This window comes from Ranitomeya variabilis, chromosome 5, assembly GCF_051348905.1.
Source record: "Ranitomeya variabilis isolate aRanVar5 chromosome 5, aRanVar5.hap1, whole genome shotgun sequence".
In the NCBI taxonomy this organism is placed as follows: domain Eukaryota; kingdom Metazoa; phylum Chordata; class Amphibia; order Anura; family Dendrobatidae; genus Ranitomeya; species Ranitomeya variabilis.
In genome coordinates this window covers 48,427,036-48,453,339 of record NC_135236.1, presented here as the reverse complement: position 1 = coordinate 48,453,339, position 26,304 = coordinate 48,427,036, and the positions used below count along the sequence as shown (strand labels likewise).

At 43.9% G+C, this 26,304-nt stretch overlaps 1 protein-coding gene across 1 annotated transcript in view; it reads right to left on the bottom strand.

Annotated features, from left to right (window-relative positions):
* The window catches only part of MISP3 (MISP family member 3), an 82,697-nt gene that overhangs the window by 9,243 nt on the left and 47,150 nt on the right, over positions 1–26,304 (bottom strand). The window contains exon 4 of the mRNA XM_077261829.1: positions 18,731–20,054. Coding sequence (XP_077117944.1) covers positions 18,731–20,054 — 1,324 coding nt within the window. The remainder of the gene's footprint in view (positions 1–18,730; positions 20,055–26,304) is intronic.

The following is a 26,304-nucleotide window of genomic DNA, read 5'->3' as shown; positions in this document are numbered from 1 at the left end:
GCTTTGACCTATATAGTGATTTCTCAGCCAATTGCTGTTAGAAGTCAGTAGGAATGAAGTCATAGATAGAAATGGATAAATAATAAAGAATGGAGGGTCCAAGGGTTGGAAATACATAGAGTGTCGCTAAAACTGGTGGTTGGATCCAGTGCAGAGCTCCGGATACCACTGTTTGTATTGGTCCTGAAATGTTCAGATCGCCATACACACTAGATTACAGTCTGATTTTGGCATTAGTCCATCATTTAATGTCCTTCGGGGATGCGAGAACCCCTCATCTGAATGGCAGATTTCAGGGAAAAGAAGGATTTGACATGTTGGATTTAATTGTACCCTATTCTTTATTACTGCCTGAGACAGCCTGCCGCCAGAGGTGAGGGCCAGCAGCCAGCCACACAACACATTGACTTACAGGTCATTCACCTACAGGTGGCAGCAGGGAGACATGTTTATTCCTACTGGATTAGAGATAATTTGCATACTTTTTTTCCCAGGGTGCAATGCCTGTAAGCTTGGTCTCTACAAGCAGTGACAACACCATAGTGTATAGACCACCAGTATGTTTACATACTTTACATTACTGATCCTGAGTTACTTCCTGTATTATACTCCACAGCTGCACTCACTATTCTGCTGGTCCTTTCACTGTGTACATTTATTACATTACTTATCATACATATCCCAAGTTACCGTACATCCTGTATTATACCCCAGAGCTGCACTCACTATTCTGCTGGTGCAGTCACTGTGTACATACATTACATTACTGATCCTGAGTTACATCTTGTATTATACTCCAGAGCTGCACTCACTATTCTGCTGGTGCAGTCACTGTGTACATACATTACATTACTGATCCTGAGTTACATCCTGTATTATACTCCAGAGCTGCACTCACTATTCTGCTGGTGCAGTCACTGTGTACATACATTACATTACTGATCCTGAGTTACATCCTGTATTATACCCCAGAGCTGCACTCACTATTCTGCTGGTGCAGTCACTGTGTACATGCATTACATTACTGATCCTGAGTTACATCTTGTATTATACCCCAGAGCTGCACTCACTATTCTGCTGGTCCTTTCACTGTGTACATATATTACATTACTGATCCTGAGTTACATCCTGTATTATACCCCAGAGCTGCACTCACTATTCTGCTGGTACAGTCACTGTGTACATACATTACATTACTGATCCTGAGTTACATCCTGTATTATACCCCAGAGCTGCACTCACTATTCTGCTGGTGCAGTCACTGTGTACATGCATTACATTACTGATCCTGAGTTACATCCTGTATTATACCCCAGAGCTGCACTCACTATTCTGCTGGTCCTTTCACTGTGTACATACATTACATTACTGATCCTGAGTTACATCCTGTATTATACCCCAGAGCTGCACTCACTATTCTGCTGGTGCAGTCACTGTGTACATACATTACATTACTGATCCTGAGTTCCATCCTGTATTATACTCCAGAGCTGCACTCACTATTCTGCTGGTGCAGTCACTGTGTACATACATTACATTACTGATCCTGAGTTACATCCTGTATTATACCCCAGAGCTGCACTCACTATTCTGCTGGTGCAGTCACTGTGTACATGCATTACATTACTGATCCGGAGTTCCATCCTGTATTATACTCCAGAGCTGCACTCACTATTCTGCTGGTGCAGTCACTGTGTACATACATTACATTACTGATCCTGAGTTACATCCTGTATTATACCCCAGAGCTGCACTCACTATTCTGCTGGTGCAGTCACTGTGTACATGCATTACATTACTGATCCTGAGTTACATCCTGTATTATACCCCAGAGCTGCACTCACTATTCTGCTGGTGCAGTCACTGTGTACATGCATTACATTACTGATCCGGAGTTCCATCCTGTATTATACTCCAGAGCTGCACTCACTATTCTGCTGGTGCAGTCACTGTGTACATACATTACATTACTGATCCTGAGTTACATCCTGTATTATACCCCAGAGCTGCACTCACTATTCTGCTGGTGCAGTCACTGTGTACATGCATTACATTACTGATCCTGAGTTACATCCTGTATTATACCCCAGAGCTGCACTCACTATTCTGCTGGTCCTTTCACTGTGTACATTTATTACATTACTTATCCTACATATCCCAAGTTACCGTACATCCTATATTATACTCCAGAGTGCAGTTCTGGAGTATAATACAGGCTATAACTCAGGATCAGTACATGATCAGTAATGTATGTACACGGTGACTCCACCAGCAGAATAGTGAGTGCAGCTCCAGAGTATAACACAGGATATACAGTGGGGAAACAAAGTATTTAGTCAGCCACCAATTGTGTAAGTTCTCCCACTTAAAAAGATGAGCGAGGCCTGTAATTGACATCATAGATAGACCACAACTATGAGAGTCAAATTGGGGGGGCAGTACAAGAGCCCAGGAAGCATATATATGGGGGGGAGGCAGGTTGCATATATATGGGGGAGCCAGGACAAGGGACCAGGAAGGATATATGGGGGTCCAGGAGAGATATATGGTGGGGCAGGACAAGGGACATAGGAGGGCCAGGATGTATAGCTGGGGATCAGGATGGATATCTGGGGGCCAGGCTGGACAAGGGACATAGGGGGCCAGGCTGGGGCATATTATAAAATAAAGGAGCCAGGCTGGGGCATATTATAAAATATAGGGGGCCAGGCTGGGTGAGAATATTAAATAAAGGGGGCCGAGATGAGGGACTTAATTACTGTTTGGGGGCCAGAATGAGGAACATGCTACAGTATATTAGTTTATGGTAACAAGTGGGGAACATAATTTCTTTAGGTTCCAATTGGGGACATTATTACTACTGTAATATAATTTACTTTTTAGGAAACAGTTTTCCATGGAGGGAACAAAAGGGAGGTCCTGTTACTGTGCAGGGCGGTACTATTTTGCTTTTCTTCTTCATCTGACGTAGTGTAGAAGTTATGGAAAAAGTCGGGAAAGTGCTCTGGAAGGGATCAACTAGTGATGACTGTCATTTTTCAGAGATGAGTCCTGGCTGGAAGAAGTTATGGCGGTCTGTGCTGGTTGAAGAAGAAAAGCGAAGATGAAGGACTTCAATTACAGACGTCACTGGTGAGTCAGTGTATTGCATGTACACGCACACTATATGCTGTGTACAGAGCTCCTATGTGTAGCGTCCACACGGTGTTAGGAATTTAAGAGAGAGTAAGCTTTAGGCTACGTTCACATTTGCATTGTTGTGTGCTGCGTCGGCGACGCAACGCACAACGCACAACGCACGCAAAACGCAACGTTTTGTGACGCATGCGTTCATTTTTTTAGCGCAAAAAAAATGCAACATGCTGCGTCCTCTGCGCCCTGACGCTTGCGCCAAAAAAATGCATGCGTCACAAAACGCAACACAACGCATGTCCATGCGCCCCCCATGTTAAATATAGGGGCGCATGACGCATGCGTCACCACGGCTGCGCCCGACGCAATGCAAATGTGAACGTAGCCTTAACTGTATTTTATTCTTCTCCTCTTTTCCTCCAGCACACAGAATAACATTTTCCCCTCAGGCTATAACTGAAACTGAAACTAAACTCAACTCCCGCCCTCACTTTCTTAAAGAGACAGATCTAATTCTTATACATTACATCATCCCCCCTTTTTTTTTTTTTTTATATATTAACAACCTAAAACAAATATTGACAATGCAACAACACGAACATGTCCAAGAAAAACCATATGTCCGTATTGTCTTATTCCCCCCTTTTTTAAAAATTATATCTCTTCAATAAGTCTCGATGGAGCCCTTCTTTCCCATGTAGGGTAATGTCTGGGTTCACTGGGGGTGTCCAGTGCTGACGGATCAGTCACCTCTTGTTGGTCCTCTCCACTGTCGGGTAAAGGTACCGTCACACTAAACGATATCGCTAGCGATCCGTGACGTTGCAGCGTCCTCGCTAGCGATATCGTTGTGTTTGACACGCAGCAGCGATCTGGATCCTGCTGTGATGTTGCTGGTCGCTGAATAAAGTCCAGAACTTTATTTGGTCGTCCGATCGCCGTGTATCGTTGTGTTTGACACCAAAAGCAACGATACCAGCGATGTTTTACACTGGTAACCAGGGTAAACATCGGGTTACCAAGCGCAGGGCCGCGCTTAGTAACCCGATGTTTACCCTGGTTACCAGCGTAAAAGTAAAAAAAACAAACGGTACATACTCACCCAGCGTCCCCCAGCGTCTGCTTCCTGACACTTACTGAGCGCCGGCCCTAAAAAGTGAAAGTGAAAGCACAGCGGTGACGTCACCGCTGTGCTGTTAGGGCAGGAGCTCAGTCAGTATCAGGAAGCAGAAGCTGGGGGACGCGCAGGTGAGCATGTACTGTTTGTTTTTTTTACTTTTACGCTGGTAACCAGGGTAAACATCGGGTTACTAAGCGCGGCCCTGCACTTAGCAACCCGATGTTTACCCTGGTTACCCGGGGACCTCGGCATCGTTGGTCGCTGGAGAGCGGTCTGTGTGACAGCTCTCCAGCGATCAAACAGCGACGCTGCAGCGATCGGCATCGTTGTCGCTATCGCTGCAGCGTCGCTTAATGTGACGGTACCTTAACAAATCTTCCACTGGTGGGAATTCATTACCATTGTTCTGCGGTATGATTTTAAAATGTGAGGAATTTCGAGTGATGGAGTGTCCGTCTCGTTCAGCTGTGACCATATTGCCTTTTTTCTCAGTAACATTATATTTTGCAGGACTATATACATCAACCCAATGATCCAATATTACTATGTGCTTTCCCAATACTATAAATCCGTCCGTATCACATACCGCTAACCCATAGCCGTGAAACAGAAAAAGCACAGATAACTTTCTTTCTCTAATAAAATCGTTTTTTATTTTAAATAAATTTTAAAAGATACACATTTAACAATAGTAAATAAACAACCTTATACCTCAAATGTAAGGGACTGCTATGGTACTAATCTCATTATACCCAAGAAGTATTTTATAACCAGATAACGTTATCAGAAGCAGAACACTAGGATGTGCACAACCATTTAAGCACACACGTGGTATCAAAATCCACTGTGATTTTAATTACATCCAAACACAGTTGGTTCTAACCTCCTCTATAAATGCAGGCTTTACCATTTTATTAGCCATAGGTAAGTGTTCACACTAGGCAGACAGGTTAGTTACCCATTCGATCTGAGATTACCTTGACGTTTGGTGAATGGGCTCACAACTTTTGGCCAAATTTTGTGCTAAAAATCTCATGTGTTTTTTCATAAATTTCACAAGCCATTATGCTGTTCACATTTCATGTATTGCACATTTCCTTGCTTTAGCACAATAAACTTGAGTGCAGCCATTATCTATTTGCTATGTAAGACTTTTTGGTTATGCACCAGTTCAGACTAGATGGCTGTTCAGTCAGTTTTTCTATATTTACTATGTATTGTTTTTTCTGACTTGAACGCCCCGCCCTTCACCATGCTGTGATTTTAACTACATCCAAACACAGTTGGTTCTAACCTCCTCTATAAATACAGGCTTTACCATTTTATTAGCCATAGGTAAGTGTTCACACTAGGCAGACAGGTTAGTTACCCATTCGATCTGAGATTACCTTGACGTTTGGTGAATGGGCTCACAACTTTTGGCCAAATTTTGTGCTAAAAATCTCATGTGTTTTTTCATAAATTTCACAAGCCATTATGCTGTTCACATTTCATGTATTGCACATTTCCTTGCTTTAGCACAATAAACTTGAGTGCAGCCATTATCTATTTGCTATGTAAGACTTTTTGGTTATGCACCAGTTCAGACTAGATGGCTGTTCAGTCAGTTTTTCTATATTTACTATAACGAGAAGACAACCACACCAAATCCCCCACACGAAGTCGGGGACCCACACAGCGACGGCGGTTAGCAAAGCGCTGAGCATTCTCTTGTGACAACGTCAAATTGTCCACCACGTGGTTCCAAATCTGCTGCAACCTATCCACCACAGAATCCACCCCAGGACAGTCAGAAGACTCAACCTGACCTGAGGAAAAACGAGGATGAAAACCAGAATTGCAAAAAAAAGAAGAAACCAAAGTAGCAGAACTAGCCCGATTATTGAGGGCGAACTCAGCCAATGGCAAAAAGGTCACCCAGTCATCCTGATCAGCAGAAACAAAACATCTCAGATAAGTCTCCAAGGTCTGATTAGTACGTTCGGTTTGGCCATTTGTCTGAGGATGGAAGGCCGATGAAAAAGACAATTCAATGCCCATCTTATCACAAAAGGACCGCCAAAATCTGGACACAAACTGGGATCCTCTATCAGACACAATATTCTCAGGAATACCATGCAAACGAACCACATTCTGAAAAAACAGTGGAACCAAATCAGAGGAGGAAGGCAACTTAGGCAAGGGCACCAAATGGACCATTTTAGAAAAACGATCACAAACCACCCAGATAACTGACTTCTTCTGAGAGACTGGAAGATCCGAAATAAAATCCATGGAAATATGCGTCCAGGGCCTCTTTGGGACAGGCAAAGGCAAAAGCAAACCACTGGCACGAGAACAGCAAGGCTTGGCCCGAGCACAAATCCCACAGGACTGCACAAAGGAACGCACATCCCGCGACAAGGAAGGCCACCAAAAGGACCTAGCCACCAAATCCCTGGTATCAAAAATCCCAGGGTGACCTGCCAACATCGAAGAATGAACCTCAGAAATGACTCTACTGGTCCATCTATCCGGGACAAACAGTCTCTCCGGTGGACAACGATCAGGTCTATTGGCCTGAAATTCCTGCAGTACCCGTCGTAAATCAGGGGAGATGGCAGACAAAATCACCCCTTCTCTGAGGACACCAGCCGGTTCAGAAACTCCCGGAGAGTCAGGCACAAAGCTTCTAGAAAGAGCATCAGCCTTCACGTTCTTCGAACCCGGAAGGTATGAAACCACGAAATTGAAACGGGAGAAAAACAGCGACCATCGAGCCTGTCTAGGATTTAGCCGTTTAGCAGACTCGAGATAAGTCAAATTCTTGTGATCAGTCAAGACCACCACACGATGTTTGGCTCCCTCAAGCCAATGTCGCCACTCCTCAAATGCCCACTTCATTGCCAACAACTCCCGATTACCAACATCATAATTCCGCTCGGCAGGCGAAAACTTTCTTGAAAAGAAAGCACATGGCCTCATCACAGAGCCATCAGAGTTTCTCTGTGACAAGACAGCCCCTGCTCCAATCTCAGAAGCGTCAACCTCGACCTGGAAAGGTAGAGAGACATCCGGCTGACGCAAGACAGGAGCCGAAGAGAACCGACGTTTGAGCTCCTGAAAGGCCTCCACGGCCGCAGGAGACCAATTCGTCACATCAGAACCCTTCTTAGTCAAATCCGTCAAAGGCTTAACCACACTGGAAAAATTAGTGATGAAGCGACGGTAAAAATTAGCAAAACCCAAGAACTTCTGAAGACTTTTTACCGATGTAGGTTGAGTCCAGTCATGAATAGCCTGGACCTTGACTGGATCCATCTCAATGGTAGAAGGAGAAAAAATAAAGCCCAAAAAGGAAACCTTCTGGACTCCGAAGAGACATTTAGAGCCCTTCACAAACAAGGCATTGGCTCGCAGGACCCGAAATACCATCCTGACCTGCTTCACATGAGATTCCCAATCATCAGAAAAGACCAAAATATCATCCAGGTACACAATCATAAACCTATCCAGATACTCTCGGAAAATGTTGTGCATGAAGGACTGGAACACAGAAGGGGCATTAGAAAGCCCAAAAGGCATCACCAAGTACTCAAAATGGCCTTTGGGCGTATTAAATGCTGTTTTCCATTCATCGCCCTGCTTTATACGCACAAGATTATACGCTCCACGAAGATCTATCTTGGTGAACCAACTGGCCCCCCTAATCCGAGCAAAGGATACTGAAATTTGACCGTGATGTTATTTAGAAGGCGATAATCTATACAGGGTCTTAGAGAACCATCCTTCTTGGCCACAAAAAAGAACCCCGCACCCAAAGGGGACGAGGACGGACGAATATGCCCCTTCTCCAAAGACTCCTTGATATAACTCCGCATAGCGGCATGTTCTGGTACAGACAAATTAAAAAGTCGTCCCTTAGGGAACTTACTACCAGGAATCAAATTTATGGCGCAATCACAATCCCTATGAGGAGGTAGGGCACTGGACTTGGGCTCATCAAATACATCCTGGTAGTCCGACAAAAATTCAGGGACTTCAGAAGGAGTAGAAGAAGCAATTGACACCAAAGGAGCATCGCCATGAATCCCCTGGCAACCCCAACTTGACACAGACATTGCTTTCCAATCCAGGACTGGATTATGAGCCTGCAGCCATGGCAGACCCAACAGGACAACATCATGCAAATTATGTAACACAAGAAAGCGAATCACCTCCTGATGTGCAGGAGTCATGCACATAGTCATTTGAGCCCAGTACTGAGGTTTATTCTTGGCCAATGGCGTGGCATCAATTCCCTTTAGTGGAATAGGGAATTGCAAAGGCTCCAAGACAAAACCACAGTGCCTGGCAAAAGACAAATCCATCAAATTCAGGGCGGCACCTGAATCCACAAAAGCCATAACTGAGTAGGATGACAGAGAGCAAATTAAAGTAACAGACAAAATGAATTTAGGTTGTACAGTACCAATGGTGACAGACCTAGCGACGTTTTTTGTGCGCTTAGAACAATCAGAGATAACATGAGCAGAATCACCACAGTAAAAGCACAACCCATTCTGACGTCTGTGATTTTGCTGTTCAATTCTGGTCAGAATCCTGTCACATTGCATAGACTCAGGCTTCTGCTCAGAAAATACCGCCAGATGGTGCACTGGTTTGCGCTCCCGCAAACGCCGATCAATCTGAATGGCCAAAGACATTGACTCACTCAGACCCGCAGGCGTGGGGAACCCCACCATAACATCCTTAATGGCTTCAGAAAGACCCTTTCTGAAAATCGCTGCCAGGGCACACTCATTCCATTGAGTGAGCACAGACCATTTCCTAAACTTCTGACAGTAAACCTCTGCTTCATCCTGACCCTGACACAAAGCCAGCAAGATTTTCTCTGCCTGATCCACAGAATTAGGTTCATCATAAAGCAAACCCAGCGCCAGAAAAAACGCATCTACATTACGCAATGCAGGATCTCCTGGCGCCAGGGCGAATGCCCAGTCTTGAGGGTCGCCACGCAACAAAGAAATAACAATTTTAACTTGCTGAACCGGATCACCAGAGGAACGAGGTATCAGAGAAAGAAATAATTTGCAATCATTTTTAAAGTTCAAAAACCTAGATCTGTCTCCGGAGAACAACTCAGGAATAGGTATCTTAGGCTCTGACATAGGACTGCGAACTACATAATCCTGAATGCCTTGTACTCTAGCAGTGAGATGATCCACACTAGAAGACAGACTCTGAATGTCCATATCTGCAGCTGAATTCTGAACCTCCCAGAGATTAAGGGGAGGAGAGAGGCAAGACACACTGCAGAAAAAAAAAAAAAAATGAACTCAGGATTTCCCTTATCCCTCTTTTGCGATGCATTAACTCTTTACTGGCCTGCTGTACTGTTATGATCCGGTGGTAGGATCACCAAACTGACCTGATAGGTAAACCAGAATATTCGGACGAGCTCTGGGGATGTGGAAACTATACTGACCGCAACACTGAACCTATCCAATACACACTAAAGGAAGCCGTGGAGCGTAACCTAAAAACCTAGACGCCTCGTCACAGCCTGAGGAACTAACTACCCCTAGAGAGAAAGCCAAGCCTCACTTGCCTCAGAGAAATGACCCCAAAGTTTAGACAGCCCCCACAAATAATAACGGTGAGTTAAGGGGAAAATACAAACGTAGTAATGAAAAACAGGTTTAAGCAAATGAGGCCCGCTAATGCTAAATAGACAGAAGATAGCAAGGGATCTGTGCGGTCAGTACAAAAACTATCCACGCAGAAGATACAAGAACCCCCACACCGACTCACGATGTGAGGGGCGCACTCTGCACCCCAGAACTTCCAGCAAGCAAAAAATCACATATAAGCAAGCTGGACTGAACTCATCATATAATGAAACATATTTTCAAGAGAAAAATGAGCAAACATGAACTAGCAAGACTTAGCTTCTCCGGATGGAGACAGGTCACAAGGAAGTCCAGAGAGATCAGAACCAGTACTGAATACAACGACAGCAGGCAACAAACAAAGGTGCAGGTGGAGTTAAATAGGAACCAGCATAGCAGGAAATGAGGCAGCTGAGCCCATCTCCAGACCCGCAGTATCGCTAAAGGCCACCAGAGGGAGCCCAGACGGAATTCACAACACATAGCAGTCCCTTACATTTGAGGTATAAGGTTGTTTATTTACTATTGTTAAATGTGTATCTTTTAAAATTTATTTAAAATAAAAAACGATTTTATTAGCGAAAGAAAGTTATCTGTGCTTTTTCTGTTTCACGGCTATGGGTTAGCGGTATGTGATACGGACGGATTTATAGGACTATATACAGCTGAGGTTTTGTTGGTTGATTTTTGACGCACAACAACCATATCACCTCTTTTGATGGCACATGGCTGTGCCCCTCGCCTTCTGTCTGCATAATGTTTCATGGCTTGCTTGTTAAAGAAATCTGTTGATCGCACTGAAGAGTCATTTGGTAAGGTGTGATCTTTCTGTGGCTGAACCCCAAGTATTCAGAAAACTGTGCAAACACATGTCCATTGAATGGAGGTCCATTATCTGTTTTGACCACTCTTGGAATGCCATATGCAGAGAATATGTCGTCCAGTTCTGGTATGACACTATTAGCAGACGTTGAAGAGATGAATGAAATGACAAGGTATCTAGAATATTCATCAATTGTTACTAGAATGTATTGGCCATTTGGTAATGGTCCATATATGTCAACTGCCACTTCCTCCCATACAGCAGTGGGTAACGGAGACATTTGTAATGGCTCTAGAGTTGACGATGGAGTAATTAATTGACAAGTGGAGCAATGTCTAATCTTCTCTTCCACCAATTTATCCATATTTGGGAACCACACTTTTTCTGTGAGTAACTTTTTTGTGCCAACAATTCCTAGATGACCTTCGTGTGCTATCTGTATGACTAGGTTACGCAAGGCCTTAGGTACAACCAGTTTGGTACCACGAAGGATGAGTTGGTCTTCAGTGACTGATAATTCCTCACGTACATTTGAAAAAAGTTTTAACTCCTTCAGATCAATCCCATCTTCAGGAATTTTTTTCTTTTGAATTTCATGCCACCTTCTATTTTGGATAATTTGTATTAAGGCACAGAGTGTCTTGTCACTTGTTGTATTCACAAACTGATCAACAGAAAGTGCTTTTGGCACGGCGTGAGCTGTAACAAAGTGGATGTATTCTTCAATGGAGGAATGCACAGGTAAATCATCATCCGTAGGATGTCTTGAGAGATAATCAGCCGGATTGCTGTATTTTCCAGGTTTGTGAACAATTTTGTAATTATAGTCCTGTAGACGAAGACCCCATCGTTCAATCCGTGCCGGCATTTTAGCTCTGGGATTTCCAAAAATTGTAAGGAGAGTTTGATGATCTGTGACAATAGTGAAGGGAGCTTGATAGAGAAATAAGTGAAAATGTTCACATCCCCAGACGACTGCCAAGCTTTCTTTTACAGGTTGCGAATACTTTCTTTCAGTGCTTGTTAAGCTTTTACTTGCATAAGAAATGATGTGGGGACTTTGATTGTCATCCTTGTATTGTGCTAAAATTGCACCCAGTCCCACGGGACTGGCGTCCACAATCAGTTCGGTTTGAAGAGCTGGATCAAAATAGGCCATGGTGGTTGTTGAGCAGAGTTCGTTTTTAATTGTTTCAAACGAGGCGTGACAGTCTTGGGACCATTGAAAAACGCAATTTTGTTTCGTAAGTGCCCTTAATGGAGTGCTGATTGTTGAAAAATTTGGAATATATCTAGCACAGTAGCTTGCCATTCCAAGAAAAGAGCACACTTCACTGGCATTCTGTGGAATTGAAGCTGCTCTGATGGATTCCACTTTCTTGGGATCAGGTCGTACTCCATCCGCCGAGAAAATGTGACCATAGAACTCCAATGAATTTTTATCAAATTCACATTTTTCTTTGTTTAAAGTGAGTCCCACAGAGAGCAGACATTTAAAGATAGCATATAGAGCACGATTATGTTCAGCTTGAGTTTTCCCAAAAACCAGTATGTCATCACTCTACTTAAAGGCATTTGGAATATGTTGAATGACGCTCCTTATCGTATCTTGAAAAATTTCCGCTGCTGAGCAGACCCCAAACGTCAATCTTTTGTATCTTCTGAGACCCACATGGGTGGAAAATGTTGTTAAGTATCTGGATTCTGGGCTCAATTCTAGTTGATGATAGCCCTTATTGAGGTCGAGCTTTGAAAAAACGGTTGCTCCATTTAATAAATGAATAATGTCATCAATTGTGGGTGAGATGTGTCTTTCCCTTGGAATAGAAGTGTTGGGCAGGCGCATGTCAACACACAGTCTCACCTGCTCTGGAGTCTTTGGTTTTGGAACTACCACAAGTGGAGAGACCCACGGAGTGGGACCAGAAACAGTTTCTATGACATCATCATCCATGAGTAATTGGAGTTCTTTTTCTACCTTCTTTCTCAGGTGAAATGGAATCCGCCTGTGAGCCTGGGCTACTGGACGAACAGTGTCATCCACATGAAGGTGCACTTGAGAGTCCTTTAATTTTCCTAATCCACTAAATAGGGAGGGAAAACCGTTCACCATGGCTTGTACATCCAGGTCCGCAGGGTCGGTTATGGTATGAACAATCTGGATGAGTCCTAGCTTCAAGGCAGTGTGATAGCTGAGAAGACAGCCTCCTGATCCTTGTCATGTGTGAAAAGTGGTTTTCTGCCTATTTTCTTTATAGCTAAGTTCAGCATCAAATTGTCCCATTGTAACTAGAGGTGTTTTAGATCCATATGGAAAGATTTTCGTATGCACTTGCTGTAAGACTGGCTTTGTTTTCAACTGTTCATACACTGTGTTCCAAATTATTATGCAAATTGGATTTAAGTGTCATAAAGATTTAATTGTTTTGTTTTTCAAATAAACTTGTGGATGGTATTGTGTCTCAGGGCTCAATGGATCACTGAAATCAATCTTAAACACATGTGATAATTGGTTTTCCAGGTGATTCTATTTAAAGGAAAACTACTTAAAAATGATGTTCCACATTATTAAGCAGGTCACAGTTTTCAAGTAACATGGGAAAGAAAAAGGATCTCTCTGCTGCTGAAAAGCATCAAATAGTGCAATGCCTTGGTGAAGGGATGAAAACATTAGAAATTTTCCAAAAACATAAGCGTGATCATCGTACTGTTAAGAGATTTGTGGCTGTATCTGAGCACAAATGTGTTTGTGCTGATAAAGGCATAATGAGGAAGATTTCTGCCAGGCAAGTTCATCGGATTAAGAGATCAGATGCTAAAAAGCCATTACAAAGCAGCAAACAGATATTTGAAGCTGCTGGTGCCTCTGGAGTCCCTCGAACCTCAAGGTGTAGGCTCCTTCAAAGGCTTGCTGTGGTGCATAAACCTACTATTCGGCCACCCTTAAACAGTGTTCACAAGCAGAAATGGTTGTATTGGGCCCACACATACATGAAGACTAATTTCCAAACAGTCTTGTTTACTGATAAGTGTTGAGCAACCCTGGATGGTCCAGATGGATGGAGTAGTGGATGGTTGGTGGATGGCCACCATGTCCCAACAAGGCTGCAACGTCAGCAAGGAGGTGGAGGAGTCATGTTTTGGGCCAGAATCATGGGAAACAGCTGGTAAGGCCCTTTAAGGTTCCTGAAGGTGTGAAAATGACCTCTGCAAAGTATATAGAGTTTCTGACTGCCAACTTTCTTCTATGGTCTAAAAAGCAGAAACGTGCCTTCAGGAGCAAAATCATCTTCATGCTGACAATGCCCCATCTCATGCTGCAAAGAATACCTCTGAGTCATTGGCTGCTATGGGCATAAAAGGAGATAAACTCATGGTGTGGCCACCATCTTCCCCTGCCCTCAACCCTACAGAGAACCTTTGGAGTATCATCAAGCAGAAGATCTATGAGGGTGGGAGGCAGTTCACATCAAAACAGCAGCTCTGGGAGGCTATTCCAACTTCATGCAAAGAAATACAAGCAGAAACTCTCCAAAAACTCACAAGTTCAATGGATGCAAGAATTGTGAAGGTGACATCAAAGAAGGGTCCTATGTTAACATGTAACTTGGCCTGTTAGGAGGTTTTGGAGTTAAATAGCTTTTTTGTTCAGTGAATGTGACCTCCTAATGCTGCAAATTCCACAAATGAGCATTTTCAGTTCTTTAAAACATATCAAATGTTTAGAAATTCTACTGTGCATAATAATTTGGAACAGTGCATTGTGAGGTTTTATTCATTTTGGAGATTATACTGTTATCATTGGGAGGTTTCTTCAATAAAATTCGATGTATAATTTAACGGGTGATGACTTTTATTAGACTGACTGTCATTTGCACCGACCATTTAGGAAAATCTGATAAAAATGTAATTTGCATAATAATTTGGAACATAGTGTAAGCATTGCTGTCTATGATATCCACCGAAGCTCCTGTATCTATTGTAAAGGTGATATCCGTGTTGCAGATGGTGAGTGTAATACATGGAGACTGCACTGAGCCAGTAACAGAAGTCGTGAACGCATAGTTCTCAGCCACAGACATTTCTTCTATATCCTGATTTACCATTTTTATATTTGCAGGCTTTGTCATTGGCAGAGGAGACTTGTTGGGCGCTGATTTGCAGACAACTGCAAAATGGTTCCCTTTTCCACATTTGCTGCAAGTTTGTCCTATAGCTGGACATTTGTTCATGTGGTGAGGGAAATCTTGTCCACATCTATAACATTTCTTCTGTTGCAGGGCTTGCTTGCCTTGTGCACTGTTATGTTTGAGATTATGCACATGTAAATTATCCCCCATTCTCCATTGCAGTTGCCTGATGATCTGCTATCTCTATAGCGCGGGCCATCTTGAGTAAATCATGCAGACAGAGATCCTGCTGCAGAGCTTTACGCCTTATGTTATTAGACGAGCAGGTGACAATTACTTGAGTTAGGATTTCATCATCTACGTCAGTAAATGCACACCCATGTGCTAGTTCTTTTAGCCGGGTGACATAGGTGTCTATGGATTCTTCTGGAAGCTGCTTAGCAATCATGAACTTGTATCTTTCATATCTGATGTTTTGTTTAGGGTTGAAGTAGACAGTGAGAGCTTTGGAGCAGTTGCTGTACGTGTCTGTCTCTGCTGCCGGTAATGTGCTGTATATGTCATAGACTCCTGTGCCCGCACAATGCAGGAACACGGCTCGCTTTCTTTTATCATCCTTTATATCTATTGCTTCCAGGAAATTCTCAAACCGATTTAACCATTTTCTCCAGTTACGAGAGAGATTAGTGACATCAGTCATATCAAACTGTGGGAACGTGTGCAAGTATTCAGCCATGATGGAGTCTCTCAGTGGCGCTGGCGTGTGAAGCAGTAAAGCAGGGGTCAGTACTCACAGCAGCAGGTGATTCAATCCCATCCTCGTCGCCAGTTGTAGCGTCCACACGGTGTAAGGAATTTAAGAGAGAGTAAGCTTTAACTGTATTTTATTCTTCTCCTATTTTCCTCCAGCACACAGCATAACATTTTCCCCTCAGGCTATAACTGAAACTGAAACTAAACTCAACTCCCGCCCTCACTTTCTTAAAGAGACAGATCTAATTCTTATACATTACACTATGTATAATGTCACTGGTGATCACTGTATTACCTGTACACTGACACTATATACAAATCTCATGTGTATAATGTCACTGGTGATCCCTGTATTTCCTGTACACTGACACTATATACGGAGCTCCTATGTATAATGTCACCGGTGATCACTGTATTGCTTGTACACTGACAGTATATACAGAGCTCCTGTGCATAATGTCACTGGTGGTAATAACAGTGTGGTTAGTATTGTGGTTTGTATTCATAATCAGTATTGTAGTATTCGGTCACTATGTGGTGGTAATTTGTGGTCTGGTCACGTTGTGGCAGTATTTCTCCTTGTATGTGGTATTATGTGGTATTATTTGGTCCCTATATGCTGGTAATATGTTATTATTCAGTCACTATGTGGTGGTAATATGTGGTCTGGTCATGGTGTGGCGGTATTTGCCCCTTGTAAGTAGTATTATTCAGTCACTACTGTATGTAGTCTGGTCATGGTGTGGTGGTATTTCTTCCTGTAGGTGGTGGTATTTGTCTTAAGGTACCGTTACACTAAGCGACTTACCAACGATCACGACCAGCGATCGTGATTGATGGTAAGTCGTTGTGTGGTCGCTGGGGAGCTGTCACACAGACAGCTCTCTCCAGCGACCAACGATCAGGGGAAAGACTTCGGCATCGTTGAAACTGTCTTCAGCACCCGGGTAACCAGGGTAAATATTGGGTTACTAAGTGCAGGGCCGCGCTTAGTAACCCAATATTTACCCTGGTTACCATTGTAAAAGTAAAAAAAAACCACTACATACTCACCTTCTGATGTCTGTCACGTCCCCCGGCGTCAACGCGCTGCTGCAGAGAGCTTTCCCTGCACTGAATGTGTCAGCGGCGCCGGCAGTAACAGCGGTGACGTCACCGCTGTGCTCTGCTTTACGGCCGGCCGGCGCTCACACAGCCAGTGCAGGGAAAGCTCTCTGCAGCAGCGCGTGGACGCCGGGGGACGTGACAGACATCAGAAGGTGAGTATGTAGTGTTTTTTTTTTTACTTTTACAATGGTAACCAGGGTAAATATCGGGTTACTAAGCGCGGCCCTGCGCTTAGTAACCCCATGTTTACCCTGGTTACAAGTGAACACATCGCTGGATCGGTGTCACACACACCGATCCAGCGATGACAGCGGGTGATCCAGCGACGAAATAAGGTGCTGACCTTCTAGCTCCGACCAGTGATATCACAGCAGGATCCAGATCGCTGCTGCGTGTCAAACACAACGAGATCGCTATCCAGGACGCTGCAACGTCGCTGCAACGTCACTGCAACGTCAAGGATCGTTGTCGTTCTCGTTGATTGTGACGGTACCTTTAGTATTGGGGATTGTGTTGTGTATGGTGGTCATTTGTTCTCTCTGATATTAATTAGAAGATTCTTTATTTCCATTAGAGATTAGATAATTGGAACACAGTGGCAGAGATGCACTTACAGGGGTTTCCTGTGGAAAAAAATAATCACCTTTCCGCAGGATAAGTGATAACGTAATGATTGGTGGGGTCTGACTACTTGGACCCATTCAGCAAAATGTGGAACTTTTTATCCCCATTAGACTGGTGTGGAGTGTCCGACTTGACCACTGATCCATTCATTCCCTCAGTGGCTGCACTTTTTTTTCTATAAGCCCCAAACATAATGAATGGAGCTGCGGTCCGATATCCCACCTGCCGCTCCATTTTAAAATGGGGATAAGTGTCCTATCAACGATAAAACTTCGTCATTCTTCCGATCGGTGCAGTTTCTAATGGTCGTACCTAAGCGATCACTATCTTATGGAGCCCATGGATCGGTGATAACTTCTTTTAACCATAGAACCCCATTAATGTAAAGTACCGTAAGTATACATCCCAGTTATGATGGCGCACAGTAAATGTGCAGGAGCCCCCTGTGTTTTATAGCCGATGCTCCACAATAATGGGGATAACGACTGACAGATATCTGCATATAGCTGTAGGGTGGGCCCCTAGAGTCCATTCCCCTGGTGGGCCAAAGACACCCCAGTCTGGCCCTGGTACAGGGTCAGTATATTCATAGTTTTGTACCATAATAAAGCGGTATATTTCTAATACAGTATGATCCCTTTATGTGCACAGTAGGAGGGTTACAGTAATGAATGAGTGTTGCCGCCTTTATCTGACGGGAGATCTTTATGTATTGGGTGGTGGTCATAACTGGTGATATGTAGGTCATACAAGACAGATGTCCCTGATGCAGCCACATCAGCGTGCACATAACACCTCCGTGGTTATACTGAACCACACTTACCTCATCATTACTTTCTAGATAAGTTGGGTTCAGTAGAACCATGAGAAACCCTGGCACATCCATCATCCCTACACTAGAATATGGCTCCATCACCGATATCTCCAATTGTCCTTAATATGGATATCCGATAGCGGAGAAGTCTCCATCGTAGGTAGGTGCAGACAGTGAAATACCAAAGAACAGGTTAGGACAGAAAGACAAGTCCCATTTAGGATGTCATTGTGCTGGGCAGGCGGTCAGGTACAAAGGAACTGGTCTAGACTGAAAGCCCAGTGTACTTTTAGTACTGGAGACAGGTGGAGAAGACGTACAGTCCTATAATAAAGAAGGGTATGGGTGGCTGGGCGTTCGGCCACTTCTGAGAGGCATAATGGTGACCTGTGGGGGATCCCTGATGAGGCTGGCGATGGAGCAGATCACTCCTCACACTTCGCTGGATGATCGGTTGGCCATGTCATACTAGGCGGCCCTCTTGAGTCGGGATACCAGTAGCTCTGCCCAGAAACATGCCTACGGAGTGTGAGGGGTATACAAGATGGCACCCCCCACATAAAATGAACCACATACCTGTATTCATGCTCTCAAAGATCATTTTCTTCTCCTGCAGCTCCTGCTGAGGCCCACGGTCGTAGGTGCCCATTACTTTGCCCAGGTCCACCAAGTCTTTCTCCCTTTGGGTCTCCAGCTGGATCTCCCTCTGCATCTGTGCCCCCGCCAGTTGGCGTTCTTTGCCAGGAACTGCCACCGGCTCCACCGATATTGTCTTTCTTCGCACCTCAACCAACTGTTGCTGGTGCCCAATGGGGGAGCTGATGCCCCTCTCTTGACGTAGCATCATCTCTCGTTCCATGGTCAAGCGGATCTCACGCTCTATGGGGGTTTCTGGGGACGGACTGTGCCCATCTTCTTCAATTTCCCTTTCCTTCATCTCAGGTGTCTTGGTGGAAGCGTCTTTCTGGGTAACTGACCCTTGTGATGTGTCTCCCTGTGCTGCTGTGACTGTTCTTACCTCACTGACAGTGCAAATAAGAGGTGGCCACTCCTTCTCCCGGCATGCTGCTTGCTGGTCTTGGACTAATGTCCCCTCCCTGCCAGTGAGTGCCACCAGATCAGGTGTCACTTCCCTGTCTGCTTCCTCTCCTGAGGCTGTCACCTGTGCACCCACTTCCACATTGCTGCCACTCTCCCCCTGCACTTCCTCCCCGGTGACAGTCACCTGGGTGGCCGCCTCTTCTACCTGCCTGTCCGTGCCTGTGGCTTCTACAGTCACCTGCTCAGGTGTAGCTTCCTCGGCCCTCACCTGCAGCCCCGGCTCCTCTCCTGACACATGTAGAGCTATGTCTGTGTTGTCATTAGACATCTGCCTGTCAGTGTTCACCTGTGCGGCTGCACCTGCTGCCTGTGCCGTCACCTGTGCTCCCGCCATTGTCTCCGTTCCTGTTACTTGCACGGTGGAATGTTCTTCCTCCTCTATCCTCACAGCTATGGTATCTGCAGCCTCCGCACAGACTGACACCTGGGCACCTGTGTCCTGCTCACCTGTACAGGCCCCCTGACCTGCCGCCTCTGTCACTATAGTGTGCACCAGCATGTGTATCCACCTCTCGCCAGCACCTGACACCTGTGCATCGGTACTTTCCGGCACCCCTGTGTCAGTCACCTGTGCTCCTCTCTGCTCCTCTGCACCTGCATTCCCACCTATCTCAGGAGTTCTGGCTTCTGCAGCAGGGTCTTCATCTGTTCTTCGGGAACATCTCTTCTCACCTGCCACCTGCTCAATAGCGTCCACACTTGTCACTTCTCCTGTCACCTGTTGTGCTGTCTCTTCAGCTGTCACCTGTGGCGATGTCACTTCTCCTGTCACCATTGGCACTTTCTCTTCACCTGGCACCTGTGCCTCGTCACAGCCTGAGGAACTAACTACCCCTAGAGAGAAAGCCAAGCCTCACTTGCCTCAGAGAAATGACCCCAAAGTTTAGACAGCCCCCACAAATAATAACGGTGAGTTAAGGGGAAAATACAAACGTAGTAATGAAAAACAGGTTTAAGCAAATGAGGCCCGCTAATGCTAAATAGACAGAAGATAGCAAGGGATCTGTGCGGTCAGTACAAAAACTATCAAAAACTATCCACGCAGAAGATACAAGAACCCCCACACCGACTCACGATGTGAGGGGCGCACTCTGCACCCCAGAACTTCCAGCAAGCAAAAAATCACATATAAGCAAGCTGGACTGAACTCATCATATAATGAAACATATTTTCAAGAGAAAAATGAGCAAACATGAACTAGCAAGACTTAGCTTCTCCGGATGGAGACAGGTCACAAGGAAGTCCAGAGAGATCAGAACCAGTACTGAATACAACGACAGCAGGCAACAAACAAAGGTGCAGGTGGAGTTAAATAGGAACCAGCATAGCAGGAAATGAGGCAGCTGAGCCCATCTCCAGACCCGCAGTATCGCTAAAGGCCACCAGAGGGAGCCCAGACGGAATTCACAACACATAGCAGTCCCTTACATTTGAGGTATAAGGTTGTTTATTTACTATTGTTAAATGTGTATCTTTTAAAATTTATTTAAAATAAAAAACGATTTTATTAGCGAAAGAAAGTTATCTGTGCTTTTTCTGTTTCACGGCTATGGGTTAGCGGTATGTGATACGGACGGATTTATAGGACTATATACAGCTGAGGTTTTGTTGGTTGATTTTTGACGCACAACAACCATATCACCTCTTTTGATGGCACATGGCTGTGCCCCTCGCCTTCTGTCTGCATAATGTTTCATGGCTTGCTTGTTAAAGAAATCTGTTGATCGCACTGAAGAGTCATTTGGTAAGGTGTGATCTTTCTGTGGCTGAACCCCAAGTATTCAGAAAACTGTGCAAACACATGTCCATTGAATGGAGGTCCATTATCTGTTTTGACCACTCTTGGAATGCCATATGCAGAGAATATGTCGTCCAGTTCTGGTATGACACTATTAGCAGACGTTGAAGAGATGAGTGAAATGACAAGGTATCTAGAATATTCATCAATTGTTACTAGAATGTATTGGCCATTTGGTAATGGTCCATATATGTCAACTGCCACTTCCTCCCATACAGCAGTGGGTAACAGAGACATTTGTAATGGCTCTAGAGTTGACGATGGAGTAATTAATTGACAAGTGGAGCAATGTCTAATCTTCTCTTCCACCAATTTATCCATATTTGGGAACCACACTTTTTCTGTGAGTAACTTTTTTGTGCCAACAATTCCTAGATGACCTTCATGTGCTATCTGTATGACTAGGTTATGCAAGGCCTTAGGTACAACCAGTTTGGTACCACGAAGGATGAGTTGGTCTTCAGTGACTGATAATTCCTCACGTACATTTGAAAAAAGTTTTAACTCCTTCAGATCAATCCCATCTTCAGGAATTGTTTTCTTTTGAATTTCATGCCACCTTCTATTTTGGATAATTTGTATTAAGGCACAGAGTGTCTTATCACTTGTTGTATTCACAAACTGATCAACAGAAAGTGCTTTTGGCACGGCGTGAGCTGTAACAAAGTGGATGTATTCTTCAATGGAGGAATGCACAGGTAAATCATCATCCGTAGGATGTCTTGAGAGATAATCAGCCGGATTGCTGTATTTTCCAGGTTTGTGAACAATTTTGTAATTATAGTCCTGTAGACGAAGACCCCATCGTTCAATCCGTGCCGGCATTTTAGCTCTGGGATTTCCAAAAATTGTAAGGAGAGTTTGATGATCTGTGACAATAGTGAAGGGAGCTTGATAGAGAAATAAGTGAAAATGTTCACATCCCCAGACGACTGCCAAGCTTTCTTTTACAGGTTGCGAATACTTTCTTTCAGTGCTTGTTAAGCTTTTACTTGCATAAGAAATGATGTGGGGACTTTGATTGTCATCCTTGTATTGTGCTAAAATTGCACCCAGTCCCACGGGACTGGCGTCCACAATCAGTTCGGTTTGAAGAGCTGGATCAAAATAGGCCATGGTGGTTGTTGAGCAGAGTTCGTTTTTAATTGTTTCAAACGAGGCGTGACAGTCTTGGGACCATTGAAAAACGCAATTTTGTTTCGTAAGTGCCCTTAATGGAGTGCTGATTGTTGAAAAATTTGGAATATATCTAGCACAGTAGCTTGCCATTCCAAGAAAAGAGCACACTTCACTGGCATTCTGTGGAATTGAAGCTGCTCTGATGGATTCCACTTTCTTGGGATCAGGTCGTACTCCATCCGCCGAGAAAATGTGACCATAGAACTCCAATGAATTTTTATCAAATTCACATTTTTCTTTGTTTAAAGTGAGTCCCACAGAGAGCAGACATTTAAAGATAGCATATAGAGCACGATTATGTTCAGCTTGAGTTTTCCCAAAAACCAGTATGTCATCACTCTACTTAAAGGCATTTGGAATATGTTGAATGACGCTCCTTATCGTATCTTGAAAAATTTCCGCTGCTGAGCAGACCCCAAACGTCAATCTTTTGTATCTTCTGAGACCCACATGGGTGGAAAATGATGTTAAGTATCTGGATTCTGGGCTCAATTATAGTTGATGATAGCCCTTACTGAGGTCGAGCTTTGAAAAAACGGTTGCTCCATTTAATAAATGAATAATGTCATCAATTGTGGGTGAGATGTGTCTTTCCCTTGGAATAGAAGTGTTGGGCAGGCGCATGTCAACACACAGTCTCACCTGCTCTGGAGTCTTTGGTTTTGGAACTACCACAAGTGGAGAGACCCACGGAGTGGGACCAGAAACAGTTTCTATGACATCATCATCCATGAGTAATTGGAGTTCCTTTTCTACCTTCTTTCTCAGGTGAAATGGAATCCGCCTGTGAGCCTGGGCTACTGGACGAACAGTGTCATCCACATGAAGGTGCACTTGAGAGTCCTTTAATTTTCCTAATCCACTAAATAGGGAGGGAAAACTGTTCACCATGGCTTGTACATCCAGGTCCGCAGGGTCGGTTATGGTATGAACAATCTAGATGAGTTCTAGCTTCAAGGCAGTGTGATAGCTGAGAAGACAGCCTCCCGATCCTTGTAATGTGTGAAAAGTGGTTTTCTGCCTATTTTCTTTATAGCTCAGTTCAGCATCAAATTGTCCCATTGTAACTAGAGGTGTTTTAGATCCATATGGAAAGATTTTCGTATGCACTTGCTGTAAGACTGGCTTTGTTTTCAACTGTTCATACACTGTGTTCCAAATTATTATGCAAATTGGATTTAAGTGTCATAAAGATTTAATTGTTTTGTTTTTCAAATAAACTCGTGGATGGTATTGTCTCAGGGCTCAGTGGATCACTGAAATCAATCTTAAACACATGTGATAATTGGTTTTCCAGGTGATTCTATTTAAAGGAAAACTACTTAAAAATGATGTTCCACATTATTAAGCAGGTCACAGTTTTCAAGTAACATGGGAAAGAAAAAGGATCCCTCTGCTGCTGAAAAGCATCAAATAGTGCAATGCCTTGGTGAAGGGATGAAAACATTAGAAATTTTCCAAAAACATAAGCGTGATCATCGTACTGTTAAGAGATTTGTGGCTGTATCTGAGCACAAATGTGTTTGTGCTGATAAAGGCATAATGAGGAAGATTTCTGCCAGGCAAGTTCATTGGATTAAGAGAGCAGCTGCTAAAAAGCCATTACAAAGCAGCAAACAGATATTTGAAGCTGTTGGTGCCTCTGGAGTCCCTCGAACCTCAAGGTGTAGGCTCCTTCAAAGGCTTGCTGTGGTGCATAAACCTACTATTCGGCCACCCTTAAACAGTGTTCACAAGCAGAAATGGTTGTATTGGGCCCACACATACATGAAGACTAATTTCCAAACAGTCTTGTTTACTGATAAGTGTTGAGCAACCCTGGATGGTCCAGATGGATGGAGTAGTGGATGGTTGGTGGATGGCCACCATGTCCCAACAAGGCTGCAACGTCAGCAAGGAGGTGGAGGAGTCATGTTTTGGGCCAGAATCATGGGAAACAGCTGGTAAGGCCCTTTAAGGTTCCTGAAGGTGTGAAAATGACCTCTGCAAAGTATATAGAGTTTCTGACTGCCAACTTTCTTCTATGGTCTAAAAAGCAGAAACGTGCCTTCAGGAGCAAAATCATCTTCATGCTGACAATGCCCCATCTCATGCTGCAAAGAATACCTCTGAGTCATTGGCTGCTATGGGCATAAAAGGAGATAAACTCATGGTGTGGCCACCATCTTCCCCTGCCCTCAACCCTACAGAGAACCTTTGGAGTATCATCAAGCAGAAGATCTATGAGGGTGGGAGGCAGTTCACATCAAAACAGCAGCTGTGGGAGGCTATTCCAACTTCATGCAAAGAAATACAAGCAGAAACTCTCCAAAAACTCACAAGTTCAATGGATGCAAGAATTGTGAAGGTGACATCAAAGAAGGGTCCTATGTTAACATGTAACTTGGCCTGTTAGGAGGTTTTGGAGTTAAATAGCTTTTTTTGTTCAGTGAATGTGACCTCCTAATGCTGCAAATTCCACAAATGAGCATTTTCAGTTCTTTAAAACATATCAAATGTTTAGAAATTCTACTGTGCCTAATAATTTGGAACAGTGCATTGTGAGGTTTTATTCATTTTGGAGATTATACTGTTATCATTGGGAGGTTTCTTCAATAAAATTCGATGTATAATCTAACGGGTGATGACTTTTATTAGACTGACTGTCATTTGCACCGACCATTTAGGAAAATCTGATAAAAATGTAATTTGCATAATAATTTGGAACATAGTGTAAGCATTGCTGTCTATGATATCCACCGAAGCTCCTGTATCTATTGTAAAGGTGATATCCGTGTTGCAGATGGTGAGTGTAATACATGGAGACTGCACTGAGCCAGTAACAGAAGTCGTGAACGCATAGTTCTCAGCCACAGACATTTCTTCTATATCCTGATTTACCATTTTTATATTTGCAGGCTTTGTCATTGGCAGAGGAGACTTGTTGGGCGCTGATTTGCAGACAACTGCAAAATGGTTCCCTTTTCCACATTTGCTGCAAGTTTGTCCTAAGCTGGACATTTGTTCATGTGGTGAGGGAAGTCTTGTCCACATCTATAACATTTCTTCTGTTGCAGGGCTTGCTTGCCTTGTGCACTGTTATGTTTGAGATTATGCACATGTAAATTATCCCCCATTCTCCATTGCAGTTGCCTGATGATCTGCTATCTCTATAGCGCGGGCCATCTTGAGTAAATCATGCAGACAGAGATCCTGCTGCAGAGCTTTACGCCTTATGTTATTAGACGAGCAGGTGACAATTACTTGAGTTAGGATTTCATCATCTACGTCAGTAAATATGCACACCCATGTGCTAGTTCTTTTAGCCGGGTGACATAGGTGTCTATGGATTCTTCTGGAAGCTGCTTAGCAATCATGAACTTGTATCTTTCATATCTGATGTTTTGTTTAGGGTTGAAGTAGTCAGTGAGAGCTTTGGAGCAGTTGCTGTACGTGTCTGTCTCTGCTGCCGGTAATGTGCTGTATATGTCATAGACTCCTGTGCCCGCACAATGCAGGAACACGGCTCGCTTTCTTTTATCATCCTTTATATCTATTGCTTCCAGGAAATTCTCAAACCGATTTAACCATTTTCTCCAGTTATGAGAGAGATTAGTGACATCAGTCATATCAAACTGTGGGAACGTGTGCAAGTATTCAGCCATGATGGAGTCTCTCAGTGGCGCTGGCGTGTGAAGCAGTAAAGCAGGGGTCAGTACTCACAGCAGCAGGTGATTCAATCCCATCCTCGTCGCCAGTTGTAGCGTCCACACGGTGTAAGGAATTTAAGAGAGAGTAAGCTTTAACTGTATTTTATTCTTCTCCTCTTTTCCTCCAGCACACAGCATAACATTTTCCCCTCAGGCTATAACTGAAACTGAAACTAAACTCAACTCCCGCCCTCACTTTCTTAAAGAGACAGATCTAATTCTTATACATTACACTATGTATAATGTCACTGGTGATCACTGTATTACCTGTACACTGACACTATATACAAATCTCATGTGTATAATGTCACTGGTGATCCCTGTATTTCCTGTACACTGACACTATATACGGAGCTCCTATGTATAATGTCACCGGTGATCAC